General features: G+C 43.2%; 1 protein-coding gene across 2 annotated transcripts; it reads left to right on the top strand.

Annotated features, from left to right (window-relative positions):
* Positions 1-304: 304 nt before the first annotated feature.
* On the top strand, positions 305-22354 carry LOC112226773 (phospholipase ABHD3). Of its 2 annotated transcripts, none has more exons than XM_024391312.2 (9): positions 305-552; positions 1740-1903; positions 8100-8282; positions 9274-9319; positions 12408-12520; positions 13059-13232; positions 13658-13706; positions 13849-14014; positions 20010-22354. In XM_024391312.2, exons 1-9 carry the CDS (start codon positions 394-396, stop codon positions 20192-20194), a joined length of 1239 nt encoding a protein of 412 aa, XP_024247080.1. In that variant the 5' UTR covers positions 305-393; the 3' UTR covers positions 20195-22354. The 2 variants fall into 2 exon arrangements, with proteins under 2 accessions (XP_024247080.1, XP_024247081.1); XM_024391313.2 differs by having other exon boundaries at positions 13849-13962; positions 20010-20113.
* Positions 22355-25088: the final 2734 nt, after the last annotated feature.

Below are 25088 nucleotides of genomic sequence, written 5' to 3' on the forward strand. Positions count from 1 at the left end.
TTGTTGCATTTTAGCTAACCCTAACCTTCACCCTTTCCCGACCTTAACCTAATTATCCTAACCTGCTACTTTAATCATCCTAACCTGCTGCGTAAATTATCCTAACCTGCTACGAAAAAGATACATCGGACAAAATGTGTATTATTTCTTAACAAAACCCGCTCCCGCTGTCCCGTATGCAATGTTGGCTGCTTCCACTGCAGGTGTTATATAGCCTAATATTGCGTCTGCTACAGCTCAGCGCAGTCCGGGCAAATAGCGCCATCGTCTGCCTCTATATATATCGCTCCCCTTGAATTTCCCCTTCACATTAGTGCATGCATCCAGAGGAGCAGAGGTTTCACTCGAACCTGGCCGCTATACCTGAAAGCGCGAGATAACAGGGACCTGGCAATGATCTCACTGGACTTCAATTTGAATGTTTTGACAAGGGACCTGTCACTTTATCTGGAAAACCAAGTGAAAGTTGGACTTTTTGGATCTGGAGTATTGTCATTGGTGCTTGGCTTCAGCGCAGCTTATGTCTACTATTACTTGATCTCTGTCGCGAAGGTAGGGAGGTCACAGAGACTGCTTTGAAGAATCATTATTTGGGATACATTGTAACCTGCAACCTGTCTTTTAATTAATAGAATGTGGCATACCGGTTATTATGAGGGACATTGCTCGCGCTTTTGCGCATCAAACCGGCTCAGCTGCAGCATGGTTTGCTGAGGGGGCTGATTTATTACAGTAGCATAAGAGCATCTGCGGTACTGCCCATGCGATATAATCTCTCAATAAAATGCTATCGTATGAAATTTCTCCGGACTAAATGTGAAAATTCCAAAATTGTACAATTAGGCCAAGGCTACATATTTACAAAAGTTGAATTGCTATTTAGGCCGCATATATTTTATCGTGAGTCCTTTGTTGGTCTTGTAATCTGAAATGTCGATCATGTAGGCTCGGTTTAGGCTATTGTCATACAAGCTGTCAGAAATCTTCATGCAGTGATTGTTCCTTACCTACTGTAGGTCTACTGAATATTCCGAAATTAATGGGTTTTGTCCAATATTCGATTTCCCCAATAATGAAAAGCATAGGCCTATATAACATTAGGCGATCGTTTGATAATAATAAAACATACAATAACGGGCCGTGCATTCCATTTTTTGTTATACAGGTTCAGAGATGTGCTGCACATGTATAAGGACCGATATGCTCTGATAGGACAGATGTGTTTGATATTGTGGTGACCTCATATAATCCCATTTACAACACTGCCTACTGTCACTGTATTCTCATTACCAGTCTCCTTAGTGACTGCAGAATGTTCTTAAAACTCACCAACACATTTAATATTTTCTGACACTTTATTACCGTCCTCCTAGACCAAAATTAGAGCAACATAAAATATTGAGTTTCCAGCCTTGATGTTGCATTACAATTACACTATAGTTGTTGAGATCCTTCCTTTGGAATCAATATTCAAAATCATGTGATTTCAGTGAAGAGTGGCTTCACAATGTTTTTTAAGGGTATTGTAAGGGAGGAGTGGTGTAGATTGTGAATGATGAAGCATAAACGAACTGTATTCAGGAGATTGTTTTTGTCGTCTGTAGTATACACTGTGTAAATTCAATGTAGGAAAGGCAGAACAATGTATCTTTGACTTGCATGGTCAGACATTCCTCCTCCACTTCCCCTCAATAACGTGAGCACCACATCACTCACACACTTCATGTCTTGTATTCCAGAAGCCCCAACTGATTTCCGGTGGTAAGAAGTTCTACCAGTTCCTGCGGGACCAATGTCCCGTGGTGTCAGAGACCTACTACCCCACCTTCTGGTGCTGGGAGAGCCGGATCCAGACGGTGCTTAGGCCATTCGTCACGGCTAAACCGGGGGTCAGCTACAGAAAGTAAGACTTGTACAGGATCAGAAGTGATGGTAGTGGTGTTATTGTTGAAAGAACTATCTCAAAATGAACATATTGCGAGAGGATCTTTAGCATGTGAAGGGAAGAGTTTCCCTGGTCTGATGATGAAATGTACTCAGAAAGTACTCAGACCCCTTGACTTTTTCCACATTTTATTACGTTACAGCCTTATTCTAAAATGAATTTAAAAAATAAAATCCTTAGCAATCTACACACAGTACCCTATAATGACAAAGCAAAAACAGGTTTTTAGAAATGTTTGCATATAATAAATAAAACATTCTGCATCATTGAAGGTCCCCAAGAACACAGTGGCCTCCATCCTTCTTAATTGGAAGAAGTGTGGAACCACCAAGACTTCCTAGAGCTGCCCGGCCAAACTGAGCAATCGGGGGAGAAGGGTCTTGGTCAGGGAGGTGACCAAGAACCCGATGGTCACTCTGACAGAGCTCTAGAGTTCCTTTGTGGAGATGGGAGAAACTTCCAGAAGGACAACCATCTCTGCAGCACTCCACCAATCATACCTTTAAGGTACAGCCTGATGGAAGACACTCCTCAGTAAAAGGCACATGACAGCCAGCTTGGAGTTTACCAAAAGGCACCTAAAGACTCTCAGACCATGAGAAACAAGATGCTCTAGTCTGATGAAACCAAGAATAAACTCTTTGGCCTGAATGCCAAGCATCACTTCTGGATGAAACCTGGCACCATCCCTACGATGGATGTTTTTCAACAGCAGGGACTGGGAGACTAGTCAGGATCGAGGATGAACAGAGCAAAGTACAGAGAGATCCTTAATGAAAACCTGCTCCAGAGTGCTCAGGACCTGAGGCGAAGGTTCACATTCCAACAGGACAAAGACCCTAATCACACAGCCAAGACAACGCAGGAGTGGCTTCGGGACAAGTCTCTGAATGTCCTTGAGTGGCCCAGCCAGAGCCCGGATTTGAACCCGATCGAACATCTCTGGAGAGACCTGAAAATAGCTGTTCAGAAACACTCCATCAAACCTGACAGAGCTTGAGAGGATCTGCAGAGAAGAATGGGAGATACTCCCCAAATACAGGTGTGCCAAGCTTGTAGTGGCATATCCAAGAAGACAAGGCTGTAATCAATGCCAAAGGTGCTTCAACAAAGTACTGAGTAAATGGTCTGAATACTTATGTATATGTCTTATATATATATATATATATATATATATTTATTTTATTATTATTATTTTTTTGTAAATTAGAATACTTTTCTTAAAATCTGTTTTTGCTTTGTCATTATGGGGTGTTATGTGTAGATTGATTGACACATTTTTATTTTATTTGATCAATTTTAGAATGAAGCTGTAATCAAACAAAATGTGGGAAAAGTCAAGGGGTCTGAATACTTTCCGAAGGCTCTGTATATAACATATATAATATAGTATATTCCACAGAGCTAGAATCAAAATAGTGATTTGATCTGATTTACTGAACGGAAATACCAAATTATTTGATCGTCGTCATTAGTTACTGTATTTATGTACACTGTCCACTAAAGGAGCAATATCATCATCAACTTCAATAGCCAATCAAGATAGAGTAGACCTTCTGAAATTTTTATTACTATTGCTGAAAGTGGCACTACAGCTAACTAACCACAGAATGGGACTATAGGCCATCTATTACTATTGTCCTGGCCTTGATAGCGGTCAGACAGACTTGCCCTAATCTGACCCAGAAGGATGCCCTAGTGCCAAGGACATTCCACTTCCATTGGCCTTTGTTTGACCATTGTCCAATCAAGCAGCGACATGTTTCCCACTTCCCACAATGCACCATGGCAGCATGTGGGTCTCACCCACCACCTGTCTCAGATCAAAGTGTGTGTGTGTGTGTGTTTAGCCAATGATATTTGCTGGAGGTTATTAGTCATGAGGGAAGAGAAGACCTCTACTAACCATAATCAAATCTACACAAGGACAGAGCATAGAAATTGCATTACTAGAATTGGAAAAGTGACTCAGACCATGGCAATTTGACTACCCACCATGGAATGTTGAACTGAATGGGAAAGAGATCCTTGAAAGCTGACCATGTTTTTCTCGACTATTGCTGGCTGTCGGAGTGAAAGTTCTCTCTCTCCCTCCACTCATCCGCATCTGGGATTAGCATGTCTATAAAAGAGGTGTCCTCCTGTTTCTGCTTGTGGGTCGTGCTCGCTCTCGATTGGTACACGGCCCAACCAGCTGGCTCCAGATTGGTGCACGGCCCACGACCCCAGTGGCTGCTCTAGTCTCGCCTTTAAGTGCATATTTAATGCTGGTGTGGTTCTGTAATTTCATTCCTCCTCCAGTCATACAGACATTGACAACCAATGTTGTCGTCTGGTCGCTAAGGTTGGTTGGTTGGCGTGAGATGGATTGCACTGGGACTCATTGACCCCAGCTAACAGGGTAGGCTTGGGGAAGCTATACATTTATTCTCCATAAGAATCCACTGCAGCTGCAGACAACAAAAAAGCTGCAGACAACAAAAAAGTCTGATCTGAGTGTTCAGACGGAGGTCGCAAATGGAGCATCAGAATTGTATCAGGATTGAGATCCACATATGGATGTGATTCAAATTGGAAGTCAAATCAGATTACATGTTGTTTTTTTCTGTTTTCACTTTAGGGAAAAGATCAGATAAGTATCAGCTATTCTAAATCATTGTCAAAAGATCTGAATTGGGCTGCCTGTAGCTTGTGAGGCTGATCACTAGTGAAATAAAGTGGTTGTCAAGAAAATGGTGCAGGTGGGACTGCACGGCTGCAATTGCACAGGCAGCCCAATTCTGATATTTTGCCCAATTTAGAGGCAAAATACCAATTAGGTGGCAAAAATGATCTGCATACTAGGTTCAGTTTGGTCCAGCAGAACTCGGCCAGGTGAAGGGAACGTCCGTGCCTCGCATACTCTTTTACAAAACCCTTCGCTTAAAAAACACAATATTACTTTGTCCCTCTTGAGACGCCATAGCAACAACATAGTCAGTATACAATTCCTCAAAATAGTTAGAATGAATCGAAAATAAATCTGTAATTAATTTTGGCATTTTTGCCGAGGAGGTCTGGTCGCACAATTTTACATCTAAGTAAGCTGCTTGGTGCAGTATTTCTCAAGTGAAAATACAGATCCATATAGGTTCCAACAAGAGAATAAACATTACTATAAGGGCACAAGGCAGATGGTTAGAGTCTTTGTAGTTTATTTATAATCCAAAAGGAGAAGGCAAGAGAATGGTCGTGGACAGGCAGAAGGTCAAAATCAGATTCTGAGTCCGAGGTGAAAAGAGTGGCAGACAGGCTCGATGTCAGGGCAGGCAGAAGGGTCAGGCAGGTGGGTACGGAGTCCAGAAAAAAACCTGCAAAGGTCAAAACAGGGAAGACTAGGAAAAAGATCATAGAAAACAGGCACATGGGAAAACACGCTGGTTGACTTGAAAACATACAGGACGAACTGGCACAGAGAGACAGGAAACACAGGGATAAATACACTGTGGAGAATAAGTCACACCTGGAGGAGGTGGAGAGAATCACAAGAACAGCTAAAACAGATCAGGGCGTGACAATTACAGTTGTTAATAATTCTATACTTTAAAGTATTCGATTTCAGATCTCTCTCTCTCTCATATATATATATATATATATATAAATAAAGTGGTTGTCAAGAAAAACAAAAAGATAAACGCAACATGCAACAATTTCAAGATTTTACTGAGTTACAGTTCATATGCGGAAATCAATCAATTGAAATAAATTCATTTGGCCCTAATCTATGGATTTTACATGACCGGGAATACAGATATGTATCTGTTGGTCACAGAAACCTTTTTTTTAAATAAAAGGGCCTCACAATGGGCCTCAGGATCTCGTCACGGTATTTCTGTGCATTCAAATTGGCATCGATAAAATGCAATTGTGTTCGTTGTCCGTAGATTATGCCTGCTCATACCATAACCCCACCGCCATCATGGGGCACTCTGTTCATAATGTTGACATCAGGAAACTGCTTGCCCACATGACGCCACGCACGTCGTCTGCGGTTGTGAGGCCGGTTGGACGTACTGCCAAATTCTCTAAAACGACGTTGGAGGCGGCTTACGGTCGAAAAATGTACATTTAATTCTCTGGCAACAGCTCTGGTGGACATTCATGCAGTCAGCATGCCAATTGCATGCTCCCTCAACTTGAGACATCTGTGGCATTGTGATTGTGTGATAAAACTGCACATTGGCCTTTTATTTTAGTTACGTCCATTGTTAGAATGAGACCAAGGTGCAGCGTGGTAGGCGTACATTATACTTTTATTTTAAATGACACCAAAAAACAACAAAATGCAAAACGAACGTAAAACTATATGCAGTGCAGAAAGCAACTATACACAAACAAGATCCCACAACTGAAGGTGGGCAAAAGGGCTGCCAAAGTATGATCCCCAATCAGAGACAATGATAGACAGCTGCCTCTGATTGGGAACCATACCTGGCCAACAAAGAAATAGGCAAACTAGAATGCCCACCCAAAATACACCCTGACCTAACCAAATAGAGAAATAAAAAGGCTCTCTAAGGTCAGGGTGTGACAATTGTCCCCAGCACAAGGTACGCCTTTATAATGATCATGCTGTTTAATCTGCTTCTTGATATGCAACACCTGTCAGGTGGATGGATTATCTTGGCAAAGGAGAAATGCTCACTAACAGGGATGTAGACAAATGTGTGCACAACATCTGAGAGAAATAAGCTTTTTGTGCATATGGAACATTTCTGGGATATTTTATTTCAGCTTATGAAACATGGGACCAACACTTTACATGTTGTGTTGATATTTTGTTCAGTGTACATATAGATATACACTATACAGTATATACAAAAGTATGTTGACACCCCTTCCAATTAGTGGATATTTCAGCCACACACGTTGCTGACAGATGTATAAAATCAAGCACACAGCCATGCAATCTACGTAGACAAACATTGGCAGTAGAATGGCCTTACTGAAGAGCTTAGTGACTTTCAACGTTGCACTGTCATAGGATGCAACCTTGCCAACAACTCAGTTCGTAAAATTTCTTCCCTGCTAAAGCTGCCCCGGTCAATTGTAAGTGCTATTATTGAGAAGTGGAAAATTCTAGGAGCAATAACGGCTCAGCCGCGAAGTGGTAGGCCACACAATCTCACAGAATGGGACCACCAAGTGCTGAAACACGAAGCATGTAAAGATTTGTCTGTCCTCGGCTGCAACACTCATTACCGAGTTCCAAACTGTTTCTGGAAACAACATCAGCACAGTAACTGTTCGTCAGGAGCTTCATGGGTTTCCATGGCCGAGCAGCCGCACATAAGCCTATGATCACCATGCGCAATGCCAAGCTTCGGCTGGAGTGGTGTAAAGTTTGCCGCCATTGGGCTTTGGAGCATTGGAAACGCATTCTCCTGAGTGATGAATCACCCTTCACCAGCATGTACGAGACAGCGCAGAGAAGCAGGAGAAATGTTATAACGGTATTTTGACATGCATAACCAAGAGACGTGCTTTTTGATAATCCAACCTATGGATTACAGAATAAAGGAGTCACGATTTTGGGTTTCAGTGGGATTGGGACTTGACAGGAAAATAGCCTAGGCTCTTGGACGAGAAGATAGAATTTTCCCTCATGTCTCTCTGAATTGTTAACAGACTTCATGACAAAGATACCTACGTAGTGAATTGTGCATAGGCCTATCAAATATGTGACAGTCTGAAGACTTACAATGAGAGCTCAAAGAGACACACGTTCTTTAATAGACTACACTTGTAGGGGGTTTCCTTTAGGGTTTACTAACTGAATTCAGGTTGCGAATGCAGTCCGGCAAGACCGGCAGTGTCAATTTTTTCGCTTTGAATTTATGGCCACTTGGTGTGAAGTAAATACGCTAGGCTTCCATGCTACAACCTGTTTGGATAATGTGCTTCTGCGTTTTTTTACTGATCTGATGCCGTGGAATTGTATTAGTGCAGACATTGGGGAAGAAATTAGTCATAGTTTTTCTTTTCGAGAAACGTGAAGTGTTCTCGGGACAGTCCCGGGATCCCGGTTACCCCGTGATAATCCCTACTGCTGTCTTTTTCTACCCGACCTGTCCCGCTTCTCTTCTGACTGTTATGTCTGACCTCCTCTCTGCAGTGAGCTCATTGGAGCAGCAGATGGAGGGCAGATCTCTCTGGATTGGTTCGACAACGATGACAGCGCCTCCCACCCCAACTCGGCCACACGCCCCACCGTCCTGCTGCTTCCAGGCCTGACCGGCACCAGCAGAGAGTCCTACATCCTCCACATGGTCCAGCAGAGCAGAGAGCTGGGATATAGGTGTGTGTTCTTGGCGAAAAGTACTAGACAGTACTGCACCGTTTTCATTAGTTCAAACTGTTGTTCCATTCCATACTGTGGATTAGGCCTAAATCATCGCCCGTCTAAACACTGTGTACAGTCAACTCTTGAAAACACACTCATCTGTTTCAGTGTATTGCAGTTCAGTAGTCCAAATTCAAACACATGTTCTTTGCAGTGAACATACTCTATGTCAGGAGTTTACAGTACTTTCAACCGCATTTGTACATTGTGTGATAACAACTGTGTATGAATGGATTAGGGTTACTTGAGGTAGGCAGCTGCAACAACAGAGAGGCTAGCCAAGCTCTCAGTAGGCAGAGCAGAGCTGCTTTGGAAAGAAAGAGCTGAACGTTGCACAAGCACTAAGAGATGCCGAGGGAAGCAGTTTCTTCTCCTCCAAAAAAGCCCCTCTGTGTTCTCTGTACTCGTTCTTCAAAACGGAGGGAGCAGTTTAGAGAAGGTGCAGGAGGGGGGCAGGCAAGCAAACGGAGCAGGGAAAGGAGGGGGGCAAGCAGGCAAACTCAGCATCTTTCACCCCGGCCCTCACCCCTGTCCTGCTAGCTTAGTGAATTACAGCTTACTGGTACAAGCTTTGCAGCAGGAAGCAAATGTACGTCACCACTCCTTGCTGTGTCCACCCCCCAATCTACAGTATGGCCCCACCCTGCTGCTGAGTTTTACAGATAGAAATGGCAAGTTTGAGTATCTCAGGTAACAGATGAGTAGAGAAATGTATGATACTGCTGTTCAGCACTAACAGGAAAACAGATTGGGGGCAGCGTGTTATGTTGAGTCATGCAGTGCACCTGGAAGTTAGAACATAGTTATCACACACAGTCTGCTGGCACTCGCTTACATTTAGGAACGTAATCATATTAGCATTAGTCTCGTAATTTCTCAAGGAATGCAAGGAAAGAAATGGAGTGAATGGAATTCAAAGGGTAAGGTCCATGTTTTTGTGTTTCAGGTGTGCGGTATTCAACAACAGAGGGGTGTCTGGAGAAACTCTCTTGGTAAGAATCTAATGTTCATACAAAGTACAGTTTCAAAAAGGATTTGTGCACGTGTGCCTTTTTTTTTGCTTTAAATTCAGACGTGCATTCAAGAACACAACCGTTTGCAACGGCTATATTACTCCGTACAATCCTAAAGGTATCTTCATCTACACGGCTATGCAAACACTCACAACATGACAAAGACATAGGCCCTACATCCTAGTGGTGCTCCACATGCCCTGTGCAGGCTTTCCCCTGCATTGTCATTGGTGCTATTTATCAGTCTGACATCCCCTTCACCATGTCACCGAGCAGCCCATAACATGTCTGTGTCATGTGTAACCCATAGTGTGTAACCCATCGTGTATTGGGTAACCCGTAGGGAGTCTAGTCCAGACAGGGTGCAGACAGACTATGTTGTAACATAGCAGGGATTGAAGTTACAGGTTGATAGATAGTGTGTTCTAACACTGGACCATAGAGCAGAAGGACCTTGCCCTGTCTTCACCAAGCACATGCTATTCTGACACCCACTGTAGCTCACGCTTTATCTATGAATCTATGCCAAGTTCCAGATCTGTTTAGCCAACGATTAGGGTGTCAATCCCCATTGAAGTGAGGAGGTGCTATGGTGCTATTCAAGAGATGCTAATGTGCATCAATTATATCAGGTGTCAGTGTCACCCAAAACAGCTCAGCCAATCGACAAATGGAACCTTGTATCATGCCATAGTTTGTGGCCACAGTGTTCGTTTTGAGATCTGTGCTCTCAGAATAAATAAATGTGTTGTTTTGTGTCTTGTCGTTGTTGTATTCACATGCACAGTCACAAAGACAGACACACATGCACTCAAGCATAAACACACACTGACACATGCACAAACACAAACACGAACACACACACACACCAGTTACTGTTATCTTGTAACCCAGGCCAGCGTTTCATCTGAAAGGGCTATTCTCAGTTGCCAAACTGGGCCAATACTGTAGTGCACACAGATAATTAGGAATTAGAGTACAAGTCATTTAATAGGATCTCTATGAGTGGACATGTGAAAAAAAATCAAACAAACTTCACGTGTTGTCTGCATGATGAGGTAAGAAGTACTCTAATTATGCCTAGTTAAATAAATACTTCCAGTATTTTGTATGTACAGGTATGTATATATACACCAGTACTATGATCTCTGAGTATAACTATTGCACTACATAATGTGGTGGTAAGAAAGGAATGACCCTTCTTCCACTAGCTTTGAGGTTTTATGCAAATGCCTACGCATTTATAAGCCTTTGACTGTTTTCTTTGTGGCCAGTTTAGTGTAAATGGCGTCCATTGTTTAAATAGGGCACAGTATTAGAATGAATGTCCTGCTGTGTGGAGAGGTTCCCTCTCGGAGCTAATTCAGTTCTTCAGGTTTCGAACTGCCTCCTTTTCACGTAGTTGGTCCATTTGAGTCGCATCATATTTCATAGTAATATTTACCATTTACTACAAGAAAATGGATGGTTATAGGACATTGAACTGTGTTGTATTGTAGTAAACTTTAGTACCGTATCATTAAAAGGGAAATTGGTTCAAGCTGTTTTTATTGCGGATATTATCGTTGTAACCGTAACCACTACAGTTCCTACTCCTCTCAAGTCGTCTACTCAAAAACGTAGGCTACGAGGACACAGCATGTGGATGTGGCTGCTGTGAAGAAGGAAAAAAAACAGCTTCCACTTTGGCTGAGCGTTGCGCATGAATATTGATGAGGAAAGGTACTGGTATGCAGCCACAGAGATAGACAACATGTCTGCCTGAGAAATAGGTTATGTCAAATGGACTTGAAACGCTGAAGTGATGATGTCAGGGAGTATAAAGTTATAGAACCTGCTCCTTTAAGGTTATTTTACATCCATGTGTTGTCAGTTATTAGTACTTTGTGTTTTTTTTAGGTACAACATAGAACAGTTGTAAAGCTGTAGCCTGTCCCATTTTAGATTGTACTAGTATTTGAATTCATTGTCACCTTTAAAACCCTGTTATGTTTCATTTAGTTTCGTCATTGAATGTCCCGAGTGGCGCAGCGGTCTAAGGCACTGCATCTCTGAGCTAGAGGCGTCACTACAGACCCTGGTTTGATTCCAGGCTGTATCACAACCGGCCGTGATTGGGAGTCCCATAGGGCGGCGCACAATTGGCCCAATGTCGTTAAGGGTTTGGCCGGGGTAGGCCGTCATTGTAAATAATGATTTGTTCTGAATTGACTTGCCTAGTTAAATAAAGGTTAAATATAAAATAAATTGAGTTTTTTTAAAACTTATTTTCTTTTCTCAAACCTTAGAGGCCTTGTTCTCCGTGTCTGTGGTCTCATTTGACTAAGCAGGTCACTTGCTTCATGTTTCACAAGAACTTCTTGCATTAATTGATAGTGATGGACAGATGCTACAGTCCAAAGGCTATCCAGCTGCAGGCTGCATGCTACATAGCTCTGACTGCTCTTTAATGGTGCTAGAACTGCTCCTTGTGGTTGCTACTGCGCTAACTTAAATAGCCTGAATCAACCATTTGTCATGCCAGACCTTTTTCTACCACTCATCAATAGAGCACCATGAAAACTACATATCGTCATGGAGATTGTTTGGCCTCTAAACCACAAGCAGTGTTTGTGCACGTGTGTGAGAGAAGGTACGAAGGCTTGAGTGTAATTCATGTACCGTATGTGCACGCCTGACTATAGACACCCTAACAGTATGTGCACGCCTGACTATAGACACCCTAACAGTGTGTGCACGTCTGACTATAGACACCCTAACAGTGTGTGCACGCCTGACTATAGACACCCTAACAGTGTGTGCACGTCTGACTATAGACACCCTAACAGTGTGTGCACGTCTGACTATAGACACCCTAACAGTGTGTGCACGTCTGACTATAGACACCCTAACAGTGTGTGCACGTCTGACTATAGACACCCTAACAGTGTGTGCACGTCTGACTATAGACACCCTAACAGTGTGTGCATGTGCAGGGAAATACAGTAGACGCACTGTACACACACAGTACACACACTCTGCAAAAGCACACACGGTGAACTCTTCTTGTCTTTTGTGTGCCACCCAGACCCCCAGAACGTACTGCGCTGCCAACACAGAGGACCTGGAGGCTGTCATCGAACACATCCAGAGGACAAATGAGGACGCCCCTCTCATGGCTGCTGGGGTCTCCATGGGCGGGTAGGTGCCTCTTCATGCATTCTCACTTCAATGGACAGTGACACGATACACGGGGCGAAAATCCCAAGCACGTGCATTACTCAGACTTCTGCATCCATCGTGTATTATTGTAGCTTATTGACGTCAACGGGATCTGTATAGAGCAATACTATACTACAGTATTACTTCACTGAACTGTGGGAGTCAGTCGGAGGCGAGTACGGTTTATGTAGAGCCTCGAGAGCGCACTTGGTCATCCTTAGGTTTTTAATGATATTCAGAAAAGGTCAACGCTCACTGGTAGAAATTATGTCATGGGTTGGTTATGTATTTTGACATTTTGCAGCCTCATGCTTTCCCCCTGTCAGAAAACAACACTTTTCAGTTGATTCAGAGAGCTCAGCCTCTCAGTAGTGCTTACACCATGTCAAAAGAGGTATTCAAGCTATAATCTCCTAGCTAAGTGCAGATTGATGAAAAATGTAACATTTCACAATCATCCTCTGCTCTCCCCCCTCCCTTCTCCCCACGACCCTCTTCCCCCTCTTTTGAACCCCAGGATGATGCTGGCAAACTACCTGGGGAAGAAGGGCAGGGAGACGTGTCTGAAGGGTGTGGTTGTGTTCTCGGCAGGCTGGGATGTGTTTGCGTGCACAGCGTCACTGGAGAAGCCTCTGGACCGCTTCCTCTTCAACTCTTACCTCACTAGCTGCCTGCAGGCAGGTGTAGACAGGTGGGTGGGGGCCACAGGAAGCTGGAGCCTGGGCTGGGGGATTAGCCTATTTTAGCTGTTAGTTGCACTGAGCTACATTGTTTTCGTTTTAGCGGCTAGCACCTGACCCCTGAGGGTTGCGGAGGGTGTGAACTAGCTTGGCCACAAGCCTCTCTTTCAATTCCTCTCTCTCTCGCTCTCACTCCCCTCCCTCTCTCTCTCTCTTGCCTCTCTCTCCGCTCTCTCTCTCTTCGCTATCTCTCTCTGGGGATCCTGGACATATTTTATACTCTGTACTTTACTCTCAGAACCCAATCATATCATGAACATTGCCACTGGATATTAAAGCAAACTCCCATGCTTCCCCATGATCCCCATTGAAGCAAACCTACTTCCCCAGTGAAGCAAACCTACTTCCTGCTTCCTCATGTTTTTCTCTCCTCTAGACACAAATCTGTCCTTGAGAAGAGTTACGACATTGATCATGTGATGAAGGTAAAATGCACTTCCTTTTTAATGACCTCCTGTAAATCCAATCAAAGTCAAAGAAAGCAATCTATTCTAACCACGTTCTAGTCTCGTCCTTATGGCCCTCTTGGACTGCTGCCAAATGTTGTTTATCCCAACCCCCATGCAGGCCAAGACCATCCGTGAGTTTGATGAGAGGTTCACGTCTATAATGTTTGGCTACCCCACCAACGATGACTACTACCACGATGCCAGTCCCATCCACAAGCTCAAGTCTGTGCAGGTGCCCATGTTGTGTCTAAACGCTGCAGACGACGTCTTCTCCCCCTGTCATGGTGAATCCACAATCACACCCCACCCCTGGCCCTCCATGTTGGTCGCTTAGCCGATGAGCACGGTCTATACGGAAAGACAATGCAGGCGAATACACAATGAGTGTTGATATAGAACAGTGGTTCTCAAGCGTTTTGGGGTTGGGGACCCCTTTTGTGATAACAAATTCATCAGGGACCACCTTTAAATCAGAGCACAAGAAAATATCATACAAGGAGTTCTGCTATGACTTTGGCAGTGCATGCCGGATGAACCACGTCTGGGGCCCTGGGAAGGCACATTTTGGCACACTTTTTGCCATGAGGCAGAGAGAACTTTGCCATTTTAAAGATTGCATTGCAGTGCATTTACAGGGCCTTCAGGAAGTATTCACACCTGTTGACTTTTTCCACATTTTGTTGTGTTACAGCCTGATTTTAAAATGGATTTCATTGAGATTTTGTGTCAACGGTCTACACACAATACCCTATAATGTCAAAGTAGAATTATGTTTGTAGAATTCAAAAAGTTTTCAACATCTTTGTTATGCAAGCCTAAATAATTTCAGGAGTAAAAATGTGCCTCACAAGTCACATAATAAGTCACAATCAGTCGAGCAGTGAATTTCAAACACAGATTCAACCACAAAGACAAGGGAGGTTTTCCAATACCGCGCAAAGAAGGCCACCTATTGGTAGATGGGTAAAAAAACAGACATTGAATATCCCTTTGAGTATAGTAAAGTTATTAATTACACTTTGGATGGTGTATCAATACACCCAGTCACTACAAAGATACAGGCGTGCTTCCTAACTCAGTTGCAGGGGGGGAAGGAAACCACTCAGGGATTTCACTATGAGTCCAATGGTGCCGTTGAAACAGTTAAAGACTTTAATGGCTGTGATAGGAAAAACTGATAGATCAGGAACATTGTAGTAACTCAACAATACTAACCTAAATGAAAGAGTGAAAAGAAGGAAGCCTAAAGTAAAACTGCAAGAAATGTGGCAAAGAAATTAACTTTATGTCCTGAAGGATGTACAGTACTTCCGGCGCCGACAGAGATGGCCGCCTCGCTTCGCGTTCCTAGGAAACTATGCAGTTTTTTGTTTTTTTACGTGTTATTTCTTACACTAGTACCCCAGGTCATCTTAGGTTTCTTTACATACAGCCGAGAAGAACTACTGAATATAAGATCAGCGTCAACTCACCATCAGTACGACCAAGAATATGTTTTTCGCGATGCGGATCCTGTGTTCTGCCTTACAACCAGTGTAACCGAGTGGATCACATGCAGCGACCAAAAAAAAAAAACGACTCAGAAAAAGAGGGAAACGAAGCGGTCTTCTGGTCAGACTCCGGAGACGGGCACATCGTGCACCACTCCCTAGCATTCTTCTTGCCAATGTCCAGTCTCTTGACAACAAGGTTGATGAAATCCGAGCAAGGGTAGCATTCCAGAGGGACATCAGAGACTGTAACGTTCTTTGCTTCACGGAAACATGGCTAACTGGAGAGACGCAACCCGAAGCGGTGCAGCCAACGGGTTTCTCCACGCATCGCGCCGACAGAAACAAACATCTTTCTGGTAAGAAGAGGGGCGGGGGCGTATGCCTTATGACTAACGTGACATGGTGTGATGAAAGAAACATACAGGAACTCAAATCCTTCTGTTCACCTGATTTAGAATTCCTCACAATCAAATGTAGACCGCATTATCTACCAAGAGAATTCTCTTCGATTATAATCACAGCCGTATATATCCCCCAAGCAGACACATCGATGGCTCTGAACGAACTTTATTTAACTCTCTGCAAACTGGAAACGATTTATCCGGAGGCTGCATTCATTGTAGCTGGGGATTTTAACAAGGCTAATCTGAAAACAAGACTCCCTAAATTTTATCAGCATATCGATTGCGCAACCAGGGGTGGAAAGACCCTGGATCATTGTTACTCTAACTTCCGCGACGCATATAAGGCCCTGCCCCGCCCCCTTTCGGAAAAGCTGACCACGACTCCATTTTGTTGATCCCTGCCTACAGACAGAAACTAAAACAAGAAGCTCCCACGCTGAGGTCTGTCCAACGCTGGTCCGACCAAGCTGACTCCACACTCCAAGACTGCTTCCATCACGTGGACTGGGAGATGTTTCGTATTGCGTCAGACAACAACATGGACGAATACGCTGATACGGTGTGCGAGTTCATTAGAACGTGCGTTGAAGATGTCGTTCCCATAGCAACGATTAAAACATTCCCTAACCAGAAACCGTGGATTGATGGCAGCATTCGTGTGAAACTGAAGGCACGAACCACTGCTTTTAATCAGGGCAAGGTGTCTGGTAACATGACTGAATACAAACAGTGCAGCTATTCCCTCCGCAAGGCTATCAAACAAGCTAAGCGCCAGTACAGAAACAAAGTAGAATCTCAATTCAACGGCTCAGACACAAGAGGTATGTGGCAGGGTCTACAGTCAATCACGGACTACAGGAAGAAACCCAGCCCAGTCACGGACCAGGATGTCTTGCTCCCAGGCAGACTAAATAACTTTTTTGCCCGCTTTGAGGACAATACAGTGCCACTGACACGGCCTGCAACGGAAACATGCGGTCTCTCCTTCACTGCAGCCGAAGTGAGTAAGACATTTAAACGTGTTAACCCTCGCAAGGCTGCAGGCCCAGACGGCATCCCCAGCCGCGCCCTCAGAGCATGCGCAGACCAGCTGGCCGGTGTGTTTACGGACATATTCAATCAATCCCTATACCAGTCTGCTGTTCCCACATGCTTCAAGAGGGCCACCATTGTTCCTGTTCCCAAGAAAGCTAAGGTAACTGAGCTAAACGACTACCGCCCTGTAGCACTCACATCCGTCATCATGAAGTGCTTTGAGAGACTAGTCAAGGACCATATCACCTCCACCCTACCTGACACCCTTGACCCACTCCAATTTGCTTACCGCCCAAATAGGTCCACAGACGATGCAATCTCAACCACACTGCACACTGCCCTAACCCATCTGGACAAGAGGAATACCTATGTGAGAATGCTGTTCATCGACTACAGCTCGGCATTCAACACCATAGTACCCTCCAAGCTCGTCATCAAGCTCGAGACCCTGGGTCTCGACCCCGCCCTGTGCAACTGGGTACTGGACTTCCTGACGGGCCGCCCCCAGGTGGTGAGGGTAGGCAACAACATCTCCTCCCCGCTGATCCTCAACACTGGGGCCCCACAAGGGTGCGTTCTGAGCCCTCTCCTGTACTCCCTGTTCACCCACGACTGCGTGGCCATGCACGCCTCCAACTCAATCATCAAGTTTGCGGACGACACAACAGTGGTAGGCTTGATTACCAACAACGACGAGACGGCCTACAGGGAGGAGGTGAGGGCCCTCGGAGTGTGGTGTCAGGAAAATAACCTCACACTCAACGTCAACAAAACTAAGGAGATGATTGTGGACTTCAGGAAACAGCAGAGGGATCACCCCCCATCCACATCGATGGAACAGTAGTGGAGAGGGTAGCAAGTTTTAAGTTCCTCGGCATACACATCACAGACAAACTGAATTGGTCCACTCACACAGACAGCATCGTGAGGAAGGCGCAGCAGCGCCTCTTCAACCTCAGGAGGCTGAAGAAATTCGGCTTGTCACCAAAAGCACTCACAAACTTCTACAGATGCACAATCGAGAGCATCCTGGCGGGCTGTATCACCGCCTGGTATGGCAACTGCACCGCCCTCAACCGTAAGGCTCTCCAGAGGGTAGTGAGGTCTGCACAACGCATCACCGGGGGCAAACTACCTGCCCTCCAGGACACCTACACCACCCGATGCTACAGGAAGGCCATAAAGATCATCAAGGACATCAACCACCCGAGCCACTGCCTGTTCACCCCGCTGCCATCCAGAAGGCGAGGTCAGTACAGGTGCATCAAAGCTGGGACCGAGAGACTGAAAAACAGCTTCTATCTCAAGGCCATCAGACTGTTAAACAGCCACCACTAACATTGAGTGGCTACTGCCAACACACTGTCAATGACACTGACTCTACTCCAGCCACTTTAATCATGGGAATTGATGGGAAATGATGTAAATATATCACTAGCCACTTTAAACAATGCTACCTTATATAATGTTACTTACCCTACATTGTTCATCTCATATGCATACGTTGATACTGTACTCTATATCATCGACTGCATCCTTATGTAATACATGTATCACTAGCCACTTTAACTATGCCACTTGGTTTACATACTTATCTCATATGTATATACTGTACTCGATATCATCTACTGTATCTTGCCTATGCTGCTCTGTACCATCACTCATTCATATATCCTTATGTACATATTCTTTATCCCCTTACACTGTGTATGACAGTAGTTTTTTTTTTGGAATTGTTAGTTAGATTACTTGCTCGTTATTACTGCATTGTCGGAACTAGAAGCACAAGCATTTCGCTACACTCGCATTAACATCTGCTAACCATGTGTATGTGACAAATAAAATTTGATTTGATTTGATTTGATTTGAATACAAAGCAAATACATCGCTGAGTACCACTCTTCATATGTTCAAGCATGGTAGTGGCTGCATCGTGCTATGGGTATGCTTGTCATCGGCATTTTTTAAATAAAAAGAAACAGAATATAACTAAGCACAGGCAAAATCCTAGAGGAAAACCTGGTTCAGTCTGCTTTCCAACAGACACTGGTAGACAAATTCACCTTTCAGCAGGAAAATAACCTAAAACACAAAATGTACACTGGAGTTGCTTACCAAGACAACATTGAATGTTCCTGAGTGGCCAAGTTACAGTTTTGACATAAATCGTTTTAGAAAATATATGGCAAGACTTGAAAATGGCTGTCTAACAATGATCAACAAACAACTTCACAGAGCTTGAATTTTTTTTTTAAAGAATCATGTGCAAATATTGCACAAACCAGGTGTGCAAAGCTCTTAAAGAGACCTACCCAGAAAGACTCACAACTGTAATCACTGCCAAAGGTGATTCTATTCTGTGTTGACTCAGGGGTGTGAATACTTATGTAAATGAGATATTTCAGAAATATGTTTTCACTTTGTCATTATGGGGTATTGTGTGTGTAGATGGATGAGGGGAAAAAATACATGTAATCCATTTCGAAATCAGGCTGTAACACAACCAAATTGCTCTGAATTCGTTGTCCGAATGCAGTCTAAGCTATAACCACTTTTGGAGCTAACTAGTGCTCTCAAATCGTGTCCTGATGTGGACAGCAGATGGGAGCCAAGTATTCATTGCTAATTTAGCCCCCTAACTTACATTTTGAGAAAACAAGTTAAGTGGCTGCCTAGCTATCTAGCGTTCACAAGCTCTGCATTTCAGGAACAACAGTAGCAATTACTCCTGGTGCACTGTTCAATTATTTAATAATAACTACATACATTTTTGGAAGAAAACTCTGGTTTTGCTATTGCCCTCTCCGGCTTTCATTGCGTTGAAACGTGAGCTTGTCCGAGGTGTCGGACTCGACTACAGTTGCGATCCGTTAGAGCGCAGCGATTGGTTGCCCAAAATTCGGGGATGGGGCTTAGCGAATGGTCAATTGGTGGAGTACTATGGATATCATGAAAATTTAATAAAAGGTTTCTCTTTTTTTTTCTACATTCTATTTCTTTGATGGATACCAATATCCCTGTGAGCCTCCCAGGCCCATGTTGCCCAGGGTTAAGAACATCAATTGGAGATGAATAACATTGCATTGTATTGTATTACACCCTCTAAACTTATTCCACGGTCCCTTGGCCAAAATTTGTTTAATCTGTTAGTAATATAAAAATATAAAAATATATAATTTTATATCTACCTGTACATTTCTTGCAATGCCTTAATGTGTATGTGTATACCGTATTTCTGTGGGGTTTTGGAAGTTAAATTGACAATCTACTGTATAGTGCTTGGTATATGTATCCATTGCTTGACTGCTAGATAATTAACAATGCGTTTTGTCTCGTCTCCTCCTCAGCCATTCCAGTGGAGGCAGTGAAGCAGAACCCTAACCTAGCCCTCCTTATCACTTGCCATGGGGGCCATATTGGTTTCCTGGAGGGCCTGTGGCCCCGACGGAGCACCTACATGGATCGCGTGTTCAAGCAGTTTGCCAAGGCCGTCATCGAACAGGGTGGTGACCTGAATGACCTTTCCAGCTAGTATGACCAGTTCTTCTCTTTTTCCTTCTCTCTGTCGTTCCTTCACACCTTCCTTTTCTCCCTCTCCCTCTCTCTCTTTCCTTCATTCCTTTTCTCCTTCCCCCAGTCCTTCTCTCCTTACTTCCTCGTCTCCATCCCTCCCTACAAGCAAAAAAAAAAACATTTTCTTTTGTAGTGAACATCCTGTCACAATACAACATTTGTCCGTCCACTCATGTATTCCTTCATACATGAATTCATTCAATGTATGTCCCCATGAATTCAAACTATGCTTATTCGAAAAAGTGATTGCAATTGCTCATGTCGACGGTGAAAAGACGAGTATGTTCACATTAGTTGTGCTAGCTAAATGTGTGTGGTGGAAATACTTTTTCAAGTTAACAGAAGTACTGTATGACATATTTTCCACTGTCTTTCCCCGTCCGTCAGTGTTCTCAACAACAACTTGTGTATCAGTAGGATTTTAGTCCTCAGGGATTGTATTTATTTTTTACATAGTCTGTCTCTGTCTGTCTTTGTTATGAATGTGAATGTTTTATGTTGAAGATCGTTAATTCCTTTAAAAAAAAAAAAACACAAAAAAAAAAACATATCTAATCTCTCATGACAGACAGCTAGCTGCTATAGTAGCGTGATACTTGGTTCTTGGTTCGAGATGATAACTTCACCTTACCCGAACAGATCACAGTATTTATGTTCTCTTGAATTGTTCTGCATGCACTTTTGTTCACACATTCTACCTGTGCGCACACCAAATAGCTCTAACAATGTAACTCATTAATGATAAGGAATGTGAAATTGCACTCTTAGTTTGAACGAACCATGCCTCTAATTCCTTCATGCAAACACACTTGACTTCAATTATTTTTAATATGTAAGCAACTATACCCAAAAGGCCTAATAAATGAATATACAAATACCACAGGGAGGTTATTGTTTTCCAGGTTGTTAAAGACACAGCCAAGTCTTAGTTACTTCATGGACCAGTACTGTATTTTACCCTACTTAGGGTATTTGCTAAGCATATCAACCTGAAACCTCACGTTAAAATGAAGGTCCTAGATACATTGACGTGTATGATATATTGCACATTTGAACATAGGATTGTGTTACAGTAAGATGGGATGTATATGCATACCCTCTGTGTTGACTGTGATCCTGCGCCAGATGCATATTTCATCAATACAGCCTGGTTGCCAGTTTAGTTTTGCTTAAGACAACAATGAGAATGGAGTTGTTTACCATAAAGGAGTTTGCAAAAGTAGCACCAGATTTGGCAACCGGACTGTCACCAATGCACTGTTTCAGACATTGTCTGCATACAAAATGGCAACATATTCCCTATATAGTGCACTACCTTTGGCCAGAACCTCATGGACCCTGGTCAAACGTTTTGCGCTCTGTAGGGAATAGGGTGTCATTTCAAATGCACCTATGAATTTATTCCTGTGGAATTTGTATGTTTCTTTATTCTGCCCCGTGGCCATTAAGTAGCATGTGTCTCATCGCCATCACGTCCTGAACCTTACGACTTAGAACACCGCATCATAATCAGTAGCACAAAGGACATATTTTGTTAGTCATTATATTTATGATATTATATTTCATTTTATATTATATTTAAAAAAAAACATTCTATTTAACATGCCTAGCAATAAGATTTTCAAATTAAATGGTCTATGTGGTAAAAGTACCAGTATATACATGTATCAATATGAAGTGAATTTTGCTGTATGTAATACATTACTAAATTAAGCCTACTGCAGTGCAGTTGTCTGCTGTCACTCTTCTCTCAAGTGCTCTGCTTGTTAATGCATTTCCTCAGTTGACTCTGCCTGACTTTATTGACTTTTAAGGGTTTGGTAATTTGGTCAGTGCCCCACTGTTGGCATCAGCTTCAGTATCATCCAAGAGCTGTGTAATGCCACGTTCACATCATTGTCAGAAACTTGGGACCTCTGAGTTCAAATGTTATTTGTGTAGAGCTCCCTATTGGTTGATTCTGATACTTACCGAGTGGGAAACTCTTTCTACAATGAGCAAGCAAGTCGGAAATGTCTGAGTTTCTGACATTAAGTGAATGTGGCATAATAACAAGTATGTTGTATCATCCATCCCTATTTCCACCACTAGAATGAAATGAAGACGCGATATGTTTCTACTTTTGACTCCTCCTTAGTGAAAACATACTCCAATGTAAATATATTTTATTTCCCTCTTTATATTAACATTTTTGCAGAATGCAGGCAAATCGTCTGTGATCTGATTCACATTGTGATGGTTCTCTGCTAAGCTCTGGTCCATGGGTCAGATGACCTCACACAGCCTCTTACGACATTCAGAGGTCCTGTGGAGGTAACATTCGACAGCACACAGAACAGAAGCCGCATGGCTTATCATATAACCCATCACGTGCCACACAGCCAGGTCATTAGGTTATGACACGTGTCACGCTATGCCGGGCTCTCTGTTTTTGGTTGGCCGGATTTGGCCGACTCACTGTCATTGGCTGTCCTGGTGTTGTGTTTCGACCAGACCTTGGTTCAAATGGTACTGCTGACACTGGGCTATAATCCTTCACACGCACGAACACACACAGCTCCCAGACAGTGTTGGTTTCAGCTAAATGGTTCTAGAAAGCTTGGGAGAGAGAGTCGTTAAGAGTAGACAGTGGACAAATGTCATAATATCAGGAATCTATGTGACCTATATTGTATTGACCAGACACAGACGGCTTTCAGAACTTTTTGGAGGGGAAAATGTTTGACCGTTAAAAAAAACTATTTCCACTTAACCTAACCCTAACCCCCAAATCGTAAACCTAACCCTTAAGCTTAAAATAGCATTTTAACAAGCAGTTCTTGTTTTCCTACCTTTTCAGGACATTCAGGTGAATTGTTTGGACATTGGGGTCCTGATAATGTAGGGAAACAAGTACAGACACACACACACACAGACACACACACACGTATCTAACTAAGCAATGAGGTTCAATTACTTTTGTTTCATAATTCATTATGTCAGATATTTAATATTTTAATCATGTAAAATGTGCGTGGTTAGATTAAGTACAGTAATGCCAGCTAGAGAGAAAGTAGCCTGAGGGCTGAACGACAGAGAATAGTTTTCAGATGGAATCCTCAAGAGAGGGGCAATAGGCTTCTTTGTTAAGGGCAATGTGACAATGACATTTTACAAAGCAATGTAGAAACAATGCAATTGAAATGGTAAAGGTGGACAAAGTGTGCTATACCGGGATAATATTTCTGTTACAACTATACATGTGGAAAGAAGGGGGGGAGGGGGGGTGCACATGTAACCCAGGAAAGACTTACTATACAGATGTTGTTTATATTCCTGGAGGATTAATTATGTCTTACCCACAAATGGTACACCTAGGGTATCAGTAGTGCTCTGAGAGACAGGGAGTGGGGGAGAGAAACAGACAAATACACAGTAAATCAAGTATAGTTGAAATCACAGTGTTATATTTCAGGGCGGCACTCTAATGGGAGTTATCTTAACTCTCAAGAGAGTGATACGCTCCCTGGAGCTGGTTGTTGATAACGGGAGTTAATTGGGACGGAGTACTTTTAACTCCATTATTGGTAACCAAAGACAGGGAGTTAACTATGGAGTTATCCACAGATGGATTGTCATATTTCCCATCATGCTCCGTTGCAGGTTGATTTTTAAAATAGTTTGTTTCAATATCTTCGCATGTACTGATTGTTTTTAATGTTATGCTACACAAAGATAAGAAACTTAAATTTTTCGAAACTAATCCATTCTGTAAGTGGCTGGATTTATAGCAACCGTTAGTGAGATACAGTGGGGGAAAAAAGTATTTAGTCAGCCACCAATTGTGCAAGTTCTCCCACTTAAAAAGATGAGGCCTGTAATTTTCATCATAGGTACACTTCAACTATGACAGACAAAATGAGAGAAAAAAAAATGCAGAAAATTGTAGGATTTTTAATGAATTTATTTGCAAATTATGGTGGAAAATATGTATTTGGTCACCTACAAACAAGCAAGATTTCTGGCTCTCACAGACCTGTAACTTCTTCTTTAAGAAGCTCCTCTGTCCTCCACTCGTTACCTGTATTAATGGCACCTGTTTGAACTTGTTATCAGTATAAAAGACACCTGTCCACAACCTCAAACAGTCACACTCCAAACTCCACTATGGCCAAGACCAAAGAGCTGTCAAAGGACACCAGAAACAAAATTGTAGGCCTGCACCAGGCTGGGAAGACTGAATCTGCAATAGGTAAGCAGCTTGGTTTGAAGAAATCAACTGTGGGAGCAATTATTAGGAAATGGAAGACATACAAGACCACTGATAATCTCCCTCGATCTGGGGCTCCACGCAAGATCTCACCCCGTGGGGTCAAAATGATCACAAGAACGGTGAGCAAAAATCCCAGAACCACACGGGGGGACCTAGTGAATGACCTGCAGAGAGCTGGGACCAAAGTAACAAAGCCTACCATCAGTAACACACTACGTCGCCAGGGACTCAAATCCTGCAGTGCCAGACGTGTCCCCCTGCTTAAGCCAGTACATGTCCAGGCCCGTCTGAAGTTTGCTAGAGAGCATTTGGATGATCCAGAATAAGTTTGGGAGAATGTCATATGGTCAGATCAAACCAAAATAGAACCTTTTGGTAAAAACTCAACTCGTAGTGTTTGGAGGACAAAGAATGCTGAGTGGCATCCAAAGAACACCATGCCTACTGTGAAGCATGGGGGTGGAAACATCATGCTTTGGGGCTGTTTTTCTACAAAGGGACCAGGACGACTGATCCGTGTAGAGGAAAGAATGAATGGGGCCATGTATCGTGAGATTTTGAGTGAAAACCTCCTTCCATCAGCAAGGGCATTGAAGATGAA

This window comes from Oncorhynchus tshawytscha, linkage group LG28 (genome assembly GCF_018296145.1).
Source record: "Oncorhynchus tshawytscha isolate Ot180627B linkage group LG28, Otsh_v2.0, whole genome shotgun sequence".
NCBI lineage: Eukaryota > Metazoa > Chordata > Actinopteri > Salmoniformes > Salmonidae > Oncorhynchus > Oncorhynchus tshawytscha.